An 18,687-nucleotide genomic window follows, 5' to 3' on the forward strand; every position below is an offset into this window, starting at 1 on the left:
TGAATGGAGGGTTTCACCAGAACTCAGTCCATCCATGCATCTAAATGGCTTTGCCACTGATTGTCAGCTCACATCAAAGCTAGAATAAAATCTTTAATTCTCAAAGGAAATTATAGTGGGTTGTTGAAGTTTCCTTGTTAGAAACACAAATACTCTCAAGTCTAATATTTTTTCATGGTGGCTATGGGAACCAAATGTCAACTGCTAAGAGTTTCAATATATTCTAACAGCCAACGCCTAAGTCCTTTCCTCCCAAAGACAAAACCAGCATTGGGAAAAAAGGTGTCATATGAATTGTCCTGGAGAACAGCCTTGATTCTGTTACTGAGAAAGTATATCATGAACAAATCCCTCTCAGCCAGCCCTGTCCACTTTTCTCTTGGGCTCTGTTGGCTTTCTCTCACTCCCTGAGGCACGCTGCATGGACAGAAAGGGGTTCCCTCTCATGTGGGCTGTCTCAGTCCTGGCATCATCTTCACACTTAGTATAGCTTAGAAGAGGGGCTCTGCACCAACTGCTTTGAGAAGAATGGTCTAAAGATTATGCAGAGATACTTTAGAGCTGAATAACATCTTTGACCAGGCTGCAGCCCTAAGTTTGTGTACAGCTCTGTTTTCAACACTGTGTTACAGCACCTTGCTGTGCTGCATGGTACAAGCATGCCTGTGTTATTTGCTAACTAGAATGGTCTTTTAAAAAAGAAAAACATATACATGGTGTCAAATTTATTTTTCCACAAAATGTTTTTGTGAGGAAAACTTGTATTCACATGAACTGGATGTTAAACAATACCACAAAACACAATAATACTCTGCACACTTCCAGACCTCAGTTTCCCATGCTCAAAGACTCAAGATATGCTGCTCCCAGCCACCATGCATGTTGTGAGTCTTCATTCATTTGTGTATGACTACTTGAACAGTTTAGGGGAACACCACAGAATTGCTGAAATGGTAACAAAACACAAGATGAGGCCATCTGACCTCCCTGTGACTTTGTATTCAGAGGCTTCATAACCGTGAGAACAGAAAGTGCCCAGTACTGAAGCAGGGAATCTGGGATAACTCATGAAGATGTCCAAAATGCATCAGCTCCTCCAGCAGTCAGTGGAATTAAATAATTCCATAACAAAGTGCACACCAAATAACAAGTCAAGCTACCTGTGTCTGCAGCATAACTCTGCGGTTTTGCAGAGACCTTACTAGGTCAAAACACTAACACCGGCAAACACCACAAAATGAAGCCCCCACCCTCTTATGCCCCTTTTCCAACTATTCTGCCTTCCTCAAAATAGCATGTTTTACCTGCCTCACCACCCAGGTCTTCAGTTTTATTAGCACAGCTGCCTTCACTCCTAACCAGAGGGCAGGATAAGTCTGCAGTTACTGTACACTAAACAGAAACACGTGTGACTCTCTCTTTTTCATATACATCCATATATATACATATATTAGTTATTATTTCTTTACTTCAGAACACTAAGTCCCATGTTTTGCAAAGGAAAATAAATCCCTGTCATTACATTCTCTTCCCACACCCCCCACGTGGTCTTGACAGACAAGCACAGACAGTGCAGCAAATATTTCTCTTCACTTTATTTTAAAGAAAAGGAGAGAGGGGGAGAGAGAATTCTTGTGGCATTCCAGAGGTCCCTGGACACTCATTCCGAATGCCAGAGTTGGGCCCTGGGTGAGTTTCTGTCTAAAGGAGAACCTGGGTTTCTAGGCAGCCATCCAAACTCAACACAGACACTTTTTTTCTTTCTCAATCAGTTAAAAAAAAATGAAGACCTAAAGAGAAGGGGAGGTAAAGAAAAAAATAAGGAGAGAATGAAGAGAGGGCAGGGGAGGAGAAGGAGAGGCAACCAAGGTAGCAGAAATTGAGTGCAACAGGAAGAATCCAAGTCCTCCATTTTTATTGCCAATTTGGAGTTTTATTGCCAAGAGATAGAGTTGTAACCATGCAAGGCAAAGGACAGCTTGCCTCCTGGCCATGAACAAATGGTGAGGGGAATCAGGCCACTTTCTCTCCTTGGTGACAGCTCCTACCAGGGTAGAGGAGGGTGGTTCTGGAGCTGGCTCTCACCATGTTTTGCCCACATCGGCTCTGGCTATCCTTTTCCCTGACACACAATGACTGGTCTGGCACACCAGTGTGGAGAGTCTCTGGCTGTGTGCTGTGAACAAGCCAGGGCTTGATGCGGCTGTGTTACACGGAAGGATTTCCCTGAGACACCAGAGACAAAAGGAAAGTAAACAGGAGCCGCTTTGCTCTCGACCCAGGCTGCAGGAGGGGCGTTGCCGCTGCGCATGAAGAGTCTGTGAACAGTGCCCTGCAGCCAATCACCATAGTGGGGGGGGATGAGTGACTGTGAGTGTAACCAATTGTAGCCTGCACTTGCCGCATGGCCTTTTGGTATAGAGTATATAAGGCTTGGAAAAACGTGGTCTCGGGGACATTGATATTCAGTGTTGTTTAAGAGTTCATTAAAGAGTACGGATGGTAAATTCACATTGAATTAGACTCCTTACTCTCGCCCGGCCCGCCCGTTCGATCAAAGAGCTTATGCCGGCGTCTGGATTCGTCGAATTTGCTACCGCCACATTTGGTAGCAGAGGATGGTTAGTTAGCAGAGCATCACGCTTCGGATCTACATATGGTAGCAGAGGATGGTTCGTTAGCAAAGCATATCGCTCCGGATCGAAATTACTGCGGTAAGCAGCGTTCATAAAAACGGAGCCAAGCCGGGGTGTGGGATAGTGTGCTTAGTCCGGTATCAAAAGACGGGCACCAGTCGAGCTGGCCACTCGCATCCTACGTTAAGACCGCGCTGATAAGATAATGGATATTGAAACAGCCGCGGCACTGCTGACGACTATTCTCTCTAAGAGAGGTATTGAATCGTCACAGGAAAAGCTAATCACATTGATTTTTTTAGCTCAGAAGTGGGGACACTTTGGGGAAGTTCCACTTTTGTTTTCCCCAACGGAATGGAGATCAGTGGGGGACACTATGTGGGACAAAACTATCAGAGGGGAAGAAGAGAAAGAAATTAAAGCTGTGAGAGAATTGTGGAAAACCGTATTAGAATCATTAGAAGTTATGAAATCGGAACAACGTGCCGCCCTAAGAGCTGCAGAGGCGCTTGTCCCAGAACAAACCTGGACTGATAAAACTTGTCGTCCAAAAGAAAAGAGGGGCCTGTGGGCTACTCTGTGGGGTCTGCCTGCCGTTCGGGGTGGTCGCGGGGTCCCGGCTCAGCCAATACTTTCACAATCCGATCTGCAACGCGGATTAGAAACCGCGCGGCTCGTAAACAAAGAACCGGAAGTTTCCCCCTCCGAGTCTCTGGGGCAATGTCCCAAGAAGGCGGAAGTGCAACTAGTCGACTGTCCGGACGTGGGAGGCCCTGAGTGCCGCCCTCCTCCTACCGCTCCGCCTCTGCCCTGCCCCGAGCCGGACGCCCCACCTCCCTCCGAGAAAAGCGCCGGACCGGCCGCGGCGCAGCCGCCGGGGCCGGGGCCGCCTCAAACTTTGCCTCCGCAAGCACCCGCGGAAGTTTTTTGTGAGCCTCCTCCTACATCATTGGGCTCACCCCAAGCAGTAGAGCAGTTACTGCAAGTTATTACCAACAAGCTTGAACAACTTAACTTAAGAGTGTCAAATGTAGAGAATAATAAGGAACAAATTGAGTTTCAAAAACCAGCTTGCCCTTCACAAACAATGCCATCAAAGGTGCCTATAGATTCTATTGACCAGCCGCAGCCCCGACGTAGCAGATGGTCAGGGGTCATCAAAGATGCCATTCTAGAAGGTGATTGGTCTCCAGCAAAATTAGCCCTACCGGTAATTCAAAATATGAACACTCAGACAGCGGTATGGGAACCACACGATTGGAAAATTTCGCAACAAGCAAAACAAACAATCACGAACTATGGTATACGTTCAGAAGCTACCGGACACAAAGAACATCTCCGAACCTGTATCACAATCAGCGACCAACTGTGAACCAGGCTTCTTTCACCTCAACAAGCCAAGCACCGCAGGAAGCCTCGGAGTTGATGTGGAGACAGCAGTAGATATTACATTGACCAATACTGCAATTCATAGAATACCAACGAATGCTAAAGGACCTTTATTTCGACAAGATAGTCTCATTGGAGGCCTATTGATTGGCCGTTCTTCTGCTAGTATCAAAGGTCTTATAGTAATACCAGGTATAATTGATGCAGATTTCACAGGAACTGTTCAAATCCTGGCCTACACTCTGCATCCGCCAATTTTTATTCCTTCTGGGAGTAGAATAGCTCAGGTAGTAGCACTGGAAAACTGCCTACCAATGCTTCCAGGAGTCCCTCCAGCATCCTCAACAGAAAGGCGTGATAAAGGATTTGGATCGACAGGTCCTGCAGTTTGCTTCACCTCATCAATGACTCAGCGTCCCATGTTACGTGTGCAACTATTTCAATCTGATTCTACTGTTGTTGTAGAGGTAAATGCAATGCTTGATACTGGAGATGATGTCTCCATCATTAGTCAATTCAAATGGCCACGAAATTGGAAACTTCAAAAATCAATCTCTTCCACTGTAGCTGGAGTAGGGGGTCAAACTACTCCAAATATAAGTGTTGATCCCATTTCAATTAGTTTCCCTGAAGGTCAATGTGTTACCCTTAGGGTGTATGTAATGGAATTGCCAAGCAGCCTTGAGGCGCTTATTGGCCGTGACGTCTTGGGGCAACTTGGTGCCGTGTTAACTACTTCACCTTTTCCTTAGTGGTCACTGGAAAGCAGTTGCCCAACCCTCCATTGACCTGGTTAACAGATAGCCCAGTTTGGGTTGACCAGTGGCCATTAACAGAAGAGCGACTGCAAAAGGCACGTGAATTAGTAGAAGAGCAATTAGTTGCAGGCCATATCAAGCCTTCTACTAGTCCATGGAATACCCCAATTTTTGTAATACCAAAAAAGAGTGGAAAGTGGCGATTATTACATGACTTGCGAAAGGTAAATGATCAAATGCAAGCCATGGGTGCTTTACAGCCTGGATTACCATCACCTGTAATGTTACCAGAAAATTGGCATATTCTAATTATAGATTTAAAGGATTGTTTCTTTACCATTCCTTTACATGAGCAAGATACACAGCGTTTTGCATTTACACTGCCTTCAGTAAACAAAGCGGAACCAGCTAAAAGGTATGAGTGGGTAGTGCTACCGCAAGGTATGAAAAATTCTCCTACACTGTGCCAAATGTATGTTGCATGGGCACTTCAACCTATTCGTGCATCATGGAAACAAACAATTATTTATCATTATATGGATGATATTCTGTTCTGTCAACAAGCTGAGTTCACAGAAAGTTCCATAGTCCAAATTACAATCAAACTCAAAGAAAAGGGGTTGGTTATAGCTCCAGAGAAAGTTCAAAAGTCTGCACCTTGGAAATACCTTGGTTGGTCCATTTGTGATGCACAGATTCGTCCACAAAAAATTGAATTACATACTGATTTACAAACATTAAATGATGTCCAAAAATTGTTAGGGGACATACAATGGATTAGAAATTGCGTAGGCATTACTAACAATGATATAGCACCTCTTACTTCACTTCTAAAAGGAGGTGATCCAGCTAAGAAAATAAGCTTAGAGTCCGTGCATCTCAAATGTCTTTCTGATATTATACAAAAAGTACAGACAAATTGGTCTAGCCGAAGACTTTCTGATCGACCAATTTCCCTCCTTATTAGCAATCTAGAACATCCGTGTGCAATCATCTGCCAGTGGCAAAACAAAAACGGGGAATTCCCCATAGATGTTGCTACAGATTCTTCCTTTTGTGCCACTGTCAGATTGAAAACAGAAAATGATTTGCGATTATTAGAGTGGATTTTTCTCAGTGTCCAACCAAAATTCAGTATTCAAACGAGACCAGAAGCAATTGGAGAATTGATTCGAAAAGGAAGATCTCGAATATTAGAAATTAGCGGTCAGGAACCAGATGACATCAGTATTCCGATAAATGGAGCCGATTTAGAATGGTGGCTGAGACATTCGATGCCTATACAGAATGCATTATTAGGATTTATAGGCAAGGTACATTCACGACAACCGAAAGGTAAACTATGGCAATTCCTTAGAACAAATCAGTGGTTAGAGAGAAGCAAAGTAAAAGCAAAACCTGTTGAAGGCCTTACAGTATATACAGATGCAGGAAAACGAAGACACCAGGCAGCATGTGTCTGGCAAGAGAATAGTCAATGGAAACAGCATTTAATTGAAGGTTCAAAAGAGGATTCATTGCAGACTTTAGAGCTCACAGCAGTAATATGGGCCTTAAATAATTGGCTGAAATCTGCTTTAAATGTTGTCACAGATTCTTTGTATGTAACAGGTGTAATACCCAGAATGGAAAATGCCCTGTTAAGACAATCGAATAATCCTCGATTAGGAAAATTGTTTGTACAATTGAGAGCTATTTTAAATCAAAGAAAAGAACCCTGTTGTGTGATTCACATCCGCAGTCATCAATGGAATCTTGGTCTAGGTGAAGGAAATCAAATTGCAGATAGTTTAGTAAGTTCAGTACAGCACATGCCTCCAACAGATAAATTCCAACAAGCGAGACAAAGTCATGAGAGCTTTCATCAGAATGCCAGAGGTCTCCAAAGACAATTCGATTTAACTTTAAATGAAGCAAGAAGTATTGTACAGGCATGTCCTCAGTGTGGAAGCCAGATGTTAGGTATAGGAATCGGTGTCAATCCTCGAGGTTTAAAAGCCTTAGAAGTATGGCAAATGGATGTGACACATGTGCCAGAATTTGGAAGACTTAAATATGTGCATGTCACAATTGATACTTTTTCAAAAATGATATGGGCTACTGCTTTACCAGGAGAAAAAGCACTACATGTATGTAAACATCTTACAGCTTGTTTTGCTGTAATGGGTGTCCCAGAAAAGATTAAGACAGACAATGGCCCTGCCTATGTTAGCCAGAAAGTTAGAACTTTTCTAATGAAATGGGGAGTGAAACACGTTACAGGTATACCGCATTCCCCAACAGGCCAAGGAATCATCGAGAGAGCACATCAAATGATTAAAGGGTATTTGAGCAAACAGAAGCAGGAAGAGTTAGATTGTCAACAGCGTTTAGCAAAGGTGTTGTTTACCTTGAATTATTTATGTCTAACTGGAGATCATGAGGAGCCTCCTGTGATCATTCATCATTATCAGATCAGACTAGGAAGGAAAAACACTTTACCGGAATTCATGGTGAGATATCGTGATCCCACCACTGGATTGTGGAAGGGACCAGTACCTGTTATTTTTAATGGTAGAGGGTATATGTGTCTCTCCACAGATCAAGGTCCATTGTGGGTTCCAAGCCGAGCAGTAAAGCCGGAGTTGAAACAAACTCAACCAAATCAACTCCCTGCAGCAGAACCTTCGGAGGTCACAGAGTGAGGTGTAACCTTTGCATTGATTTAGCTGTGACATGTATGTGTACTATAGTTATATAAGTAGATCTTTAAACACCGCTACCTCTTGAGTAAGTTTATCAACACCCAGCACATCGTTTGTTTTAAGTTGAGTATCTTTAAACCAAAGTTCTTGGAATTTGTTTAATCAATCCATTGCGATATTTAAATGGCAATGGAATACCTCAGGTTTATTGCAAAGTGCACTGTTTACGTTGATTGTTGTTGTTATTTATATGTTATGTATAAGTTGTTTTTTATCACATATCAAAGAAGGATTAGTACACACAGCTAATCAATCCTGGCTTGTCCAAAAAGAAAAAAAAAAAGGAGGAATTGTGGAGAGTCTCTGGCTGTGTGCTGTGAACAAGCCAGGGCTTGATGCGGCTGTGTTACACGGAAGGATTTCCCTGAGACACCAGAGACAAAAGGAAAGTAAACAGGAGCCGCTTTGCTCTCGACCCAGGCTGCAGGAGGGGCGTTGCCGCTGCGCATGAAGAGTCTGTGAACAGTGCCCTGCAGCCAATCACCATAGTGGGGGGGGATGAGTGACTGTGAGTGTAACCAATTGTAGCCTGCACTTGCCGCATGGCCTTTTGGTATAGAGTATATAAGGCTTGGAAAAACGTGGTCTCGGGGACATTGATATTCAGTGTTGTTTAAGAGTTCATTAAAGAGTACGGATGGTAAATTCACATTGAATTAGACTCCTTACTCTCGCCCGGCCCGCCCGTTCGATCAAAGAGCTTATGCCGGCGTCTGGATTCGTCGAATTTGCTACCGCCACAACCAGTCCTGGAGATGTCCAGCTCTGGCTTGCTTCTTCGTTCCCATTACAGCTTTGCCTATCCAATAGCCTTGCCCAGATCTACCGTAGTTCAATCTAACCAGCACCTTGGTCATCACAGGAGATACGCTGTACTGCTGGAGAACTGGGGAGGTTCCCTCAAGACAATTATTGACTCTTACTGACCTCGGCCCAAGGAAGGCCACAATATCACTCGCTTCTGTCAACTTGCACTTCATGGCAGTATTCAACACTGAACTTAGAAAGTAAATTAATTGCTCAGAGTACCGCAATTCCTTACCTCACTCAGCTTAGCCCAGTTGAAGGATTTCAGTGGGTGTGAAGGCTGTGGGATAGATTTCTTCTTCAGGCTGCTACCACTGCTGCTGAAGCTGGTTGTTGAAGGGGGTGGCATCCCCATGCTGTAGAAAGGTGGTGCTCCTGGTGGGGGAGGAGGTCCTCCTGGAGGAGGTGGTGGAGCAGGAGGAGGTGGGCAGCTGGAGAAAGGCAGAGGAGGTGGCAGCGGTGGCAAATTCTCAGACATGTGAGAAGAGGACAAAGCTAATGGGCCCCCTGGAGGGGGGGGAGGTGGGGGTGGGAAGGAAATGCTGCCCCCTTGCTGGAAAATAAAAAACACACAGAAAAAAGAAAGCAAACAGTTTAAAAGGTGCAATAACTCCATGTTGCCAGCTGATGTGATTTTATTACGAGTCTCAAAATACTTGATGTTTTCTTTAAATCCTCCTATACTCATAGCCATGCAATAAAGGGAGGAATCTCAGCTTTCATTTAAGAGAAAGTTTCAAGCCCTTGAAGATGTGGAGAAGAGCTTGAAAAAAAGGAACCATAAATGGCTCAGAAAAACAGAAAGCCAGTAAAAGAAGCCAAAATGTATTATTTTCTCCTTATGTATGAAAAAAGAGAAAAGTTCAATTGTATGAACTTTTGAACTCCTGGGTTTTAAACCTTTGGGTTTGAAATACTGAATACCTGTCATCAGGCCCCACTAACGCAAAGTGGAAGAGGGAAGGAGGGAATCAATCTGCTTTCTGCAGCATCTAACTTCTAAGGGCCAAGTCCTGGCGAGTTGAGGCTTAGGCACACTGCCAGGACAGAAGGAGCACCAAGCAGTAGGGAACAGCAGCAAATGTCAGTTCTGCAAAGCTGCAAGGTAGTACAGATGCTCTTAAAGGAAATCCTGTTTCTTCACTAAATTTACTTTTGTATCTGGGAGACGTCTCTCTGTTCCACTGAAATAGCAATGAGGGCCACACTATTCAGCAGTGAAAATTACAGTTGGAGGAGGACGCGTGTGGCTCAGCAGCTCCTGCAGGAAAGTGGCCGAGGAGAACGAATGGAACAGTCCATGTATTATCCATTCTGTACTACCAGCTGAAGGGTTTTGGTCTCAACTAAAGGCAGAGCAGCTTCTACGTATTCATCTTTGTAGCTGGCTAGACAGGCCCTCTCTGTACTGACCACAAAAAGTTTTTCACTCATAATGTGCTCTTGTTCATCATTCACTAGTTAGCAGGCTTTACACAAAGATGGGAAGAGTCCCAGTCTCATACCGAGAACTCATTAAGTTGAGCCACCAGGTCATTCATCTGGTCCCGCGTCTGGCGCAGCTCCAAAGATTCCTTCTGCAGCTTGTCCTTCATTTTGTTCAGTGTCTTCATCATTTCATCTTTCTCCTGGGTCTTTGTCTCACATTCCCGCTCCTTCTTCTCTAGCCTGCTCATCAGCTCGGCATGATCTGGGGGGAACAGGTAAGTGGGGCTGATGAAATAAAGCTCATGAACAGACCCCAAATAGATGCAGGTTACACTGAAATAAAACTGACAAATCTGTCAGTTCAATTTGGGATGTATAATGAGAGTAGGGAAAAAAAAAAAAAACACACTAGTCTGACTGTCTTGACAGTTATCTTCAGTGATCAAGACAGCAATTCTCAAGTTTCAGTTAGGCTGTAAAATCACTTTATGTGAGGACTGAAGGAAGCCTCATCTTATGAAACACAGAAACAGATCACCATGAGACAAAATGTACTGGAGGGAACAAGGCAAGATTTATCCATGAAAGTAAAAGTTGTGCCCAGCTCTGCTGCCCACTGCTTTGTGACTGAATCAGGATCAGTCTTGCTTCCTCTTTCCCACTCACCTTTCCGAAACTTCTCTGCCTGGTCCCTCCATTGCTTGACTTCATTTTCATTCACCAGCCTGAAAGATGAAATCAAATTATTCAAAACTTGTTCTGAGCTACCCAGGCTGAAATGCAAGTGGCTATTACATGTAGTGATGAGCAGAAGGCAACCTGGTCAATTTATGTGTTTATACAGGATCATATCAGGGGTCAGTCTGGTTCCAGATCCTGATCCTTACTGTAGCCAAAAGCTAATTTAAATGTGTTGGCTTGTTGCTCAAAGTCCTGAAAGGGGATAAAGGAATGCTTCAGCTAAAGATCCTGGTATGTTCCTGTCTTCAGGTAATTCTCTCAAAGTGCCAAGTCTACTTATTTTGAAAGAGAAGTCATCACTAAAATAATCATATCTGCTGTGGGTTTCAAACTACCCCATCCTTAATAAGAGACCAGATAGCCATCTTTTTTTTCTACTTTCTGTGGTTTTATTTTTTATTTCTTACAAAGAAGGAGGATACTTTTCTGTTGGGTAATATATCAGTAACAAGGCAATGCTCATATCTCATACTGGCACAGCTATTTCCTATTACTGACAGAAAATATGCAGGGCATGCTGGGGATTGATTAGATATACAGAATGTGGAGTAGCTGTGAAAGTAGAATGGGAAGAGCAGGCACAAGGTCTAAAATGAAGTCTGATATCCAAACAGACAGAAAGAGAACATCAGCAGTGTATTTTTCCATGATGAGAAATCAGTTTTGATTTTGGCTTGTGTCTGTAACAGGAGGGGTTGTAAGATTTTTAGTACAGGAGAATTTGGTTTCATATGAGGCTTATGTTCTATAAAATGCTCTTTTCAGTGGATAATTCAGAAGGGTAATGGGCCATGAATTACCTGCAGAGGCAGATGGATGGAATGAAGAGTCCAAAAGTTTGGCTAAAAAAGGACTGAGAACAGGGAAGTTGAGATAAGAGCCAGCTCATGTAGCTAGACTTCTCAAATGATGCATCCTAAGGGAAAAAATAATGGTAGTGCCCTCAGCCAAGTCTGTGAGTGAAAGCATGCGACATTTTATGAAGAGGTAAAAGGTTTTGTGTGCTAGGTGGGGGCTGCTTCCCACTATTTGAAACCTTTCTAAACTATGTGCTCATTAGTGAGGAATGAGATCTAAGTAGAGATGACCACTTTTTTTGGAATATCAATGAAAGCTTTCATCAACATTCTAAACGAAAAAATGCACACAAGGAAGCCTAGTTGTAATATCATGGGTATTTTTATACTCTTCTAACCAGAAATTAGAAGCCAAAGGCAAGCACTTTGGGAGAAAATACTGTCTGATTAAGATGTCATTAGAAGAAATCCGTTTAGAAGACTAACAAGACAAGGAGAAGTTGTGAGTTAAAATAAGAAAGTCCTCAGATATATTTTATTTTCTAAGCATCTGCATGCTTATATAGCTGCATATAGAAATAAACAATAAAAATGCTGCTTACATTTTAATGATATTTTTGACATTTAAATTTTCCAACGGAGCTACATCCGGATCATCTCCTCGTTCATCCTGAAGAACTATTTGTTGAAGTATTCTGTCCAACAGCTGCCACTGCTGGAAGTTTCCTCCATTCCTCTTATCTGTGTGGAAAGAGACCAACCTATAAGAACTTCCATTTCCATGCCAAAGTGCACAGACTTGCCAACAGACTGGCATGCCCTCCTTTCCACCCCTCAATCCTGTATATAGTACATTATAGAACACAAAGCTTAACCCTGAAATGTTGCTAGCAGATTTTTTACAAACATCTGGTATATTGGAACAGCATTTAACAGGCACAGGCAACTCTGCTTCTGATATGCACATTCAGGCTGTGCAAACTTTTTGGCAGATTAGCTCTAACTTGTACTTCAAATGCCTATGGAAGTGATTTTTTTTGGTATCTAGGTAACATCATGACCAGGCACTGTAAAAAAAAATCAGATGTTCTATCTCCATGTTCAGTTAACTGCAGGTCAGTGAAACTCAGCTGGTTTGAAAAAGTCATACAAACATGACCAAAAAGTGTGAAGAGAAAGAAAAGAAATTGAACCAAAGGAACTGATCCCATGGATATCAAACAGAAGAGACAGAGCAACATAAAGTTCATCTCACTCCCTGAGTTATATAAGCTAGGCCTTTAGATTCTTTAAAACGGCTCTGGTAAAATCCTGTCCTGGCCTAGCAGAATTTAGCCAATTTGCCACCAAAAATCCAGGTCAATACCTAAAGCTCAAGTACTGTCTTAAAGAGCAATATCAAGGAGACGACTGGGACAAACAACCACTTGAATTTGTGCATGGCACTGCTTGAATTAAAGGAGTGCCTGAAATCACACCACATTACTTTCTCAAAAAGCACAATACAGAACTTCTCCCTCATGTTCCCTTCTTAGTTTGACTGCTCAAGCATGGTTGAAAGTAGTGAAGACCAGCACCTGATACCTAACAGGATCAAGGCACACAGTTCTTTAGTGACCTTGCTATGCCTTTGCTCAGCTGCTACACCCTGGAAGTGTAACTGAATCATTTTGTTACAGTGAACAAGAAGATTCCTGTCACTTCTCTTGAAAACAAATGCCAATGTTATTCTTCATTTTGAGTTCAGGAGCTCTCCACTGATGCACTGCCATGAGATCGCAGCTTGAAGACTTACTGTAGTATTTCCCAGTGACAGAACAGCTTCCAGTACTGTATTGTTTCACCGGAAAAATTCCTCAGTGCATTTTGTTAATATTCAAAATGGTATCTATTTCTGGGAATTCCCTAATCTAGAGCACAAGGGCTCTTTCTTTTTTTAAAACTTCTAATTTAAAATCATTAAAAGCTCTCCCAGTGACTAATTGGAATGCCCTAGCTACTTAATTTTATTTGGAAGAGCAGAGAGGTCAAGCTGCAGCTTTAAGTATTGCAACAAAAATCTGCTGGATGGAGTCAGTGTAAGATAACAAGTCCCTTAGCCCCTACCAAGTTCTGAATGGAAGACAAATGCAGTGTGTGTCCTGGTATCTGTGACCCTGTACCTACACCAAGCCTTCACCCAGTTCTTCAATACCCTTTGCTCTAGAAAACTGGGGTGTACTCACATGGCATCTGCAAGCAGTGCTGAAGGATGGATAACAAATAGGGATAGGCATCTGTGTGCTTCAGTCTCTTCTTGATCAACTCAAACATCTGAGAGGCACTTTTTGTATCAATGTGGATCTGAAGTGAGAAAAGGAAGGGAAAGAACAAGTAAGAGAAAAAACATGCACAGTGAAAGCCTGAATAATTGTGAAAGATCTCATCAACACAGAGACAGGCAAATTTCCAGCAACTGGTCCTCTGCAGAGTCTCCTTTAATGTCCAGTTGCAAGTTCCAGTGAGGAGCAGGCACATGAGTCTTTGAGACCAATATTGGCATCCGCAATCCAGTATGGAAAAGATCCCCAAAGTAAAGGGCTAGAAAGGGGGAAGGCATGCAAAGCCATCAAGAGCTGCTTTGGAGCAAGCCAAACATTTGGGTCCTAGAAAGTCACAGCACAAAGGAAAAAAGAAATTGCGGCTAAGGAGGAAAGGGCTAGTTGTTCTGTATCGGAGCGGGGCAAGAGCTGGTCATGAAGAAAGGGGAAACTATAACTATTCTGGATCCTCCAGCCTCTTACTGTTGCTGTCCTTGTTTCATGCTTATCTTTAAAATCCACACAAACCAAAATACTGATTCTCTCCACAGGCTCTGAGGTGACAGTCTTCAGGACAGTTTCCTGTACTCTGGGTAAAGGTATCAGAGAAGAGCCCAAGCATCACCCATAGTCCTGCAAAAAGGATGTCTGAAACTAGAATGCATCTGGATCATCGGGTCTGAGAACATGAGAGCCTCCTCTACTCCTGAACCTTCAACCAAACAAAGGAAAGAAGTATTTATCAAAAATACTTGGCAGAAGCCCTGTCTGTGAACATTTTTTCCACTGTTCACAATCGCAAACACCCTAGGTGCTAAATGAGAGACAGTGAAAACAAAAGCATCTGCTACTCTCAGCGCCAAAGTCAATCACTGTTTTCAGGGAACACAAAGGCAAGTTGCGCTAGCATCCAAAGTGGATGTTCAGCTTTGGCAAGTTCAGGTACCCCAGAGACAAACTTACCAGGTCAAACCTCTTGGCAAGTTCCAGGTCATCTTCATTTCTGACCATCTCAAAGAAATCTAAGTGCCTAAGAGAAAACAGAAAAACAAAGCAAACAAAACCTGCCCATGTTCATGGCATAATTCAGATTTAAACTAAACGTGTCATAGAATCATTTTGGTTGGAAGAGACCCTCAGGATCATCAAGTCCAACCATAACCTAACATAACTCTAGCGCTAAACCATGTCCCTAAGAACCTCATCTAAACACCTTTTTAAATACCTCCAGGGAGGAGACTCCCTGGGCAGCCTGTTCCAATGCCTGACAACCCCTTCTGTGAAGAATTGTTTCCTAATAGCCGATCTAAACCTCCCCTGGTGCAACCTGTGGACATTTCCTCTTGTTGTATCACTTGCTACTTGGAAGAAGAGACCAACACCATCCATGCTACAACCTCCTCTCAGGCAGTTGTAGACAGTGATAAGGTCTTCTCTCAGCCTGCTTTTCTCCAGGCTAAACAGCCCCAGTTCTCTCAACTGCTCCTCATCAGACTTGTGTTCCAGGCTCCTCACCAGCTTGGTCTCCCTCCCCTTCACTCTCGCTAGTATTTCAATGTCCTTCTTACGATGAGTGTCACTACAGAAGCAGCAACATCTTGTTTCCAGCTAGAACACTGGGAAACCAGCAAGCTTTTTTTATATGAAGTGCTGGGACAGGTATGGAAGGCAACTCATGTGAGTCAGTGACAGGCCAAAAGGAATGTCTGGCTGAGGTATGCATGATCTTTAATCCTTGTCACTGTGTTGAGGTAAGGCTGCTAAAATTAAATATAACATAGGAAAGGAATATTCTACTTGTACTGAATAAAATACCTGCAGTGATAATACATTTCTAAAAAGTCCATGCCATACTTGTTAACCAGATATTAGACCATTAACAAGTTGTTTCTTTTACATAGCAGAACAGGGATGCATTTGGTGGATTAGTTACACAGCAGAGCTCACAGCTGTCTTTACATTTGCCTATTGATGAGCACAGTGCATGTCTCTGTGGGGCTCTGGGGGACCTGGTGAAAGGCACATTTGACCATGGCATCTGGACTCCCCTTGCACGGAGATGAGAGCACAGCAGATGATGTGAAGAAAGGCTGTGGAACACCCCCTTGTATAGACCTGGCACGTAGTCTGAATAATCCAAGCATCCAGGAATCTCTCAAACTTCTCTTATCATTCTCATAAATGTAACTTGTAAGATACAAAGGCGCCCCTAAGCCCCTCCTAAACGACTAGTTACTAACCGAAGGAATGGGGATTGCCTACCGGACAGATTCTCTTCTTGGTTATAATGTTCTAGATCAAAAGGAACATTACTGGCTCCAGCTCTGCAGCAAACTGTAGACACATACAGCTGGACGCAATCTTTCCCTGTGACATTAATATGTAGGTGTACACCTCCACCTGCTTGAAGATGTGAGGCCACACTTTACAACAGGTAGCTGGTGCTAACCTGGTGCTTATGCAGAATCTCAGGCACATTATATTTCCACCAGAGACAGCTCTGTTGCCCTACAGTAGCTGCTGATAGTGAATGTTTGAGAAAACAGTGCCTTGAAAGCTGCAGGCATAGGCTTGATCCGTAGGTTTTTCACCATGTGCTTTGGTAAATTTGGCACTTCTATCTAGGAAATCCCAGATGGCAGATACCTACATAGAAGGGGCTTGGAGTGGCAGACAATAAGGGACAGCAGCACATCAGCAGGTCGATGCCTCTCCACAAACCTTAATGTGGTCACAGGAGAAGGTAGACTCCCACAGCTGCTGCTCTTACAATTTGATGTTTAATTTTCTTAAGCAAACAGATTTTACTGGGCTCCTCATTGGTTCATCAGTCTTTTAGGTTTGTGAAGTGTCTCAGTGAAATTGCTCAGATTATTTACTCCGAGTTTATTTCAGCATGTGGCTTTGTGGAGGGTTTAATTTAAGGTCATTAGCAGCTTCAATTACTGTGGAAAAACATGGAATTACTGGAGGAGAACGTATTTACTATCCATATAACTTTTAACACAGTAATTTGAAGGTGCCACTCAGTGTTACATTTTGTGCAGTAACAGGGCTGTTTGAAGATGTTCCTCATTCTTGTCTCTTGCCCCCTTGGGATCTCTACCCCTTTGCCCACCACAGGTGCCTCTTCTCTCATAGTTGTGTCACAACTGGGAGGGTGTAGTACAAGCTAGATCACAAAAAAAGACTGAACTTAAAGAAAACCTTGGAAACTCAGAACCTTTGATGTTTGACCACACATACTCAGTCTCAGTGAAGTCAATGAACTATTGGCTTCCCTCCCTTCTACCAGGACAGCCTTTTGTTCCAGTTTTGCAATAATAGAGAAGAATTAGATTAGAACACTTGTTTTTTTTTCTTTTTCCTTTTCTTCATCTTGATTGTCATCCCCAGATTAGAAGAAAAGCAAGTCAGGAACTGCTTGCCACAGGCACTGCCAATTTAGTATGTATGATTCCTACATAATACACTGATCTTAATTTTAGGGACAAATCTCCTTTTTGTCTTTAAACAGAGTCAGTTTGAGGAAGACACAGAGACAGCCTAGTGCTTAAATCTGAAACACAAAAGGAGAAGAGCTTCTAAGAACACTTTATGTTGATGAATAACTGTTCTCAGAAAACATGTCTTACCTGTCCAGTGTGGCATTCTCATGTTCTCTTAGCTTGTCAATGACAGGTTGAATTCCCAGCATTAGAAACTCATATCGTAGGTGTAATCGGAACTCCAAATTGTCCTTAAAAAGTAGGGGGAAACTAAGTTACTAGGGTCCAAAAGCTTTTAATCACATTTAAAAAATTGCTTAAGATTACCCTTGATCCCTTAAAACCTCTTCTTCCCTTTTAATATAATATATCCTGACACCAAATTCACAAGATGATTAACTCCAGTAAAGTAAAAAAAAAAAAAAAGAAAATTAAAACAAAATTAATGCCTTCACCTCTGTTTCAATTAAAAATACAGTCCTCATTTGCCTACAATGTGTTCTGCATGCCCAGTAAGAGAGACATCACACTCCATGTTGTTCCATAAAGAACAAGTTATTAATGTTTGTCCCATTAGAGGTGCACTTCCTGCCTACAGATGAACAGTACTGCAGTCTTTCTCACAGTTTTTTATGTTTATTTATCATAAAATCACCATATACTCTGGCAAACTTGACACCTCTTCAGTGGGATGTTACAAGAGTGCCACAGATAGACAAATACATTGCCAGACAGAGCTCTTAGAAGCTTGTTGTCTGTTGTGGTTTAACCAAAAAAAAAAAAAGAAAAGCCAAAGTAACAAAAGTAACTCTTTTCATGAAACAAAAGCAGTTTAAAGTATCCTCCAGACTAAAAAGAAAGTCCTGTTAATGAAATAAAACCAAAAAACTGTCTTTTCTGAAATGCTTCCCTTCGACATTTTGAAAGTAAAACGTTTTGAGTTTGGCTTTGAGTCAAACATTTCTGAAGGTAAACCAAAATGTTTTTAAAAGACTGAAATCAAGAGGTAAATGCTTTGCAGTTCTTTAAAACAAACAAGCAAACAAACAAAACCACACACAACCAATCAAAAAAACCCCAAACCTCAAAGCAATCACTTCAGTGCTAGTAGTCTGTTCTATATTAGAAGAGGCTGGGAATGAAATAGTACAGAAGGCATTATAAGTCTGATACTAACAAGCATTATTTTCCACAGCTTATATCCACTCAATTACATGAGATCTGTGACTTAATCTACCAGCCATTTCCAAGGTAAATTAATTCAAGTACAACATTTTAGAAGGAATTTCCAGGGCAGTGACTCACCTCACCAGCGCCCGCATTCAGAACAGCATTGATAAAGGACATGATGGCTGTTTTGAGATTTACTTCATCTCGGTATCGCCCCATGCTTCGGTCTAGCTCGTTCAACAATGTCTGAAGCAGAAGAGCAGGATGTGTTAGAGAATATAAACTAATTCTTGCATCATTTTTAATACCGTTCATGGGATGTGCACACAGTCTTATTTTGATTTGCCATATATTTGCTTAAAGAAATACTTTTTCTTCAGACAAGGTTGTTAGCGATTTTGGGCGTGCCACAATAAACAAATGAAGAAC

General features: G+C 42.4%; 1 protein-coding gene across 5 annotated transcripts in view; it reads right to left on the reverse strand.

Moving 5' to 3' along the window:
- The window catches only part of DAAM2 (dishevelled associated activator of morphogenesis 2), a 214,598-nt gene that overhangs the window by 45,855 nt on the left and 150,056 nt on the right, over nucleotides 1-18,687 (reverse strand). For all 5 annotated transcript variants that reach the window (XM_065833150.2, XM_065833147.2, XM_065833151.2 and 2 more), the window contains 8 exons: nucleotides 18,394-18,504; nucleotides 17,236-17,339; nucleotides 14,564-14,630; nucleotides 13,526-13,643; nucleotides 11,903-12,041; nucleotides 10,429-10,487; nucleotides 9,840-10,024; nucleotides 8,570-8,887 (listed from right to left, as the gene is read on the reverse strand). In XM_065833150.2, coding sequence (XP_065689222.1) covers nucleotides 8,570-8,887; nucleotides 9,840-10,024; nucleotides 10,429-10,487; nucleotides 11,903-12,041; nucleotides 13,526-13,643; nucleotides 14,564-14,630; nucleotides 17,236-17,339; nucleotides 18,394-18,504 — 1,101 coding nt within the window. The remainder of the gene's footprint in view (nucleotides 1-8,569; nucleotides 8,888-9,839; nucleotides 10,025-10,428; nucleotides 10,488-11,902; nucleotides 12,042-13,525; nucleotides 13,644-14,563; nucleotides 14,631-17,235; nucleotides 17,340-18,393; nucleotides 18,505-18,687) is intronic.

This window comes from Patagioenas fasciata, chromosome 3 (assembly GCF_037038585.1).
Source record: "Patagioenas fasciata isolate bPatFas1 chromosome 3, bPatFas1.hap1, whole genome shotgun sequence".
NCBI classification, from domain to species: Eukaryota; Metazoa; Chordata; class Aves; order Columbiformes; family Columbidae; genus Patagioenas; species Patagioenas fasciata.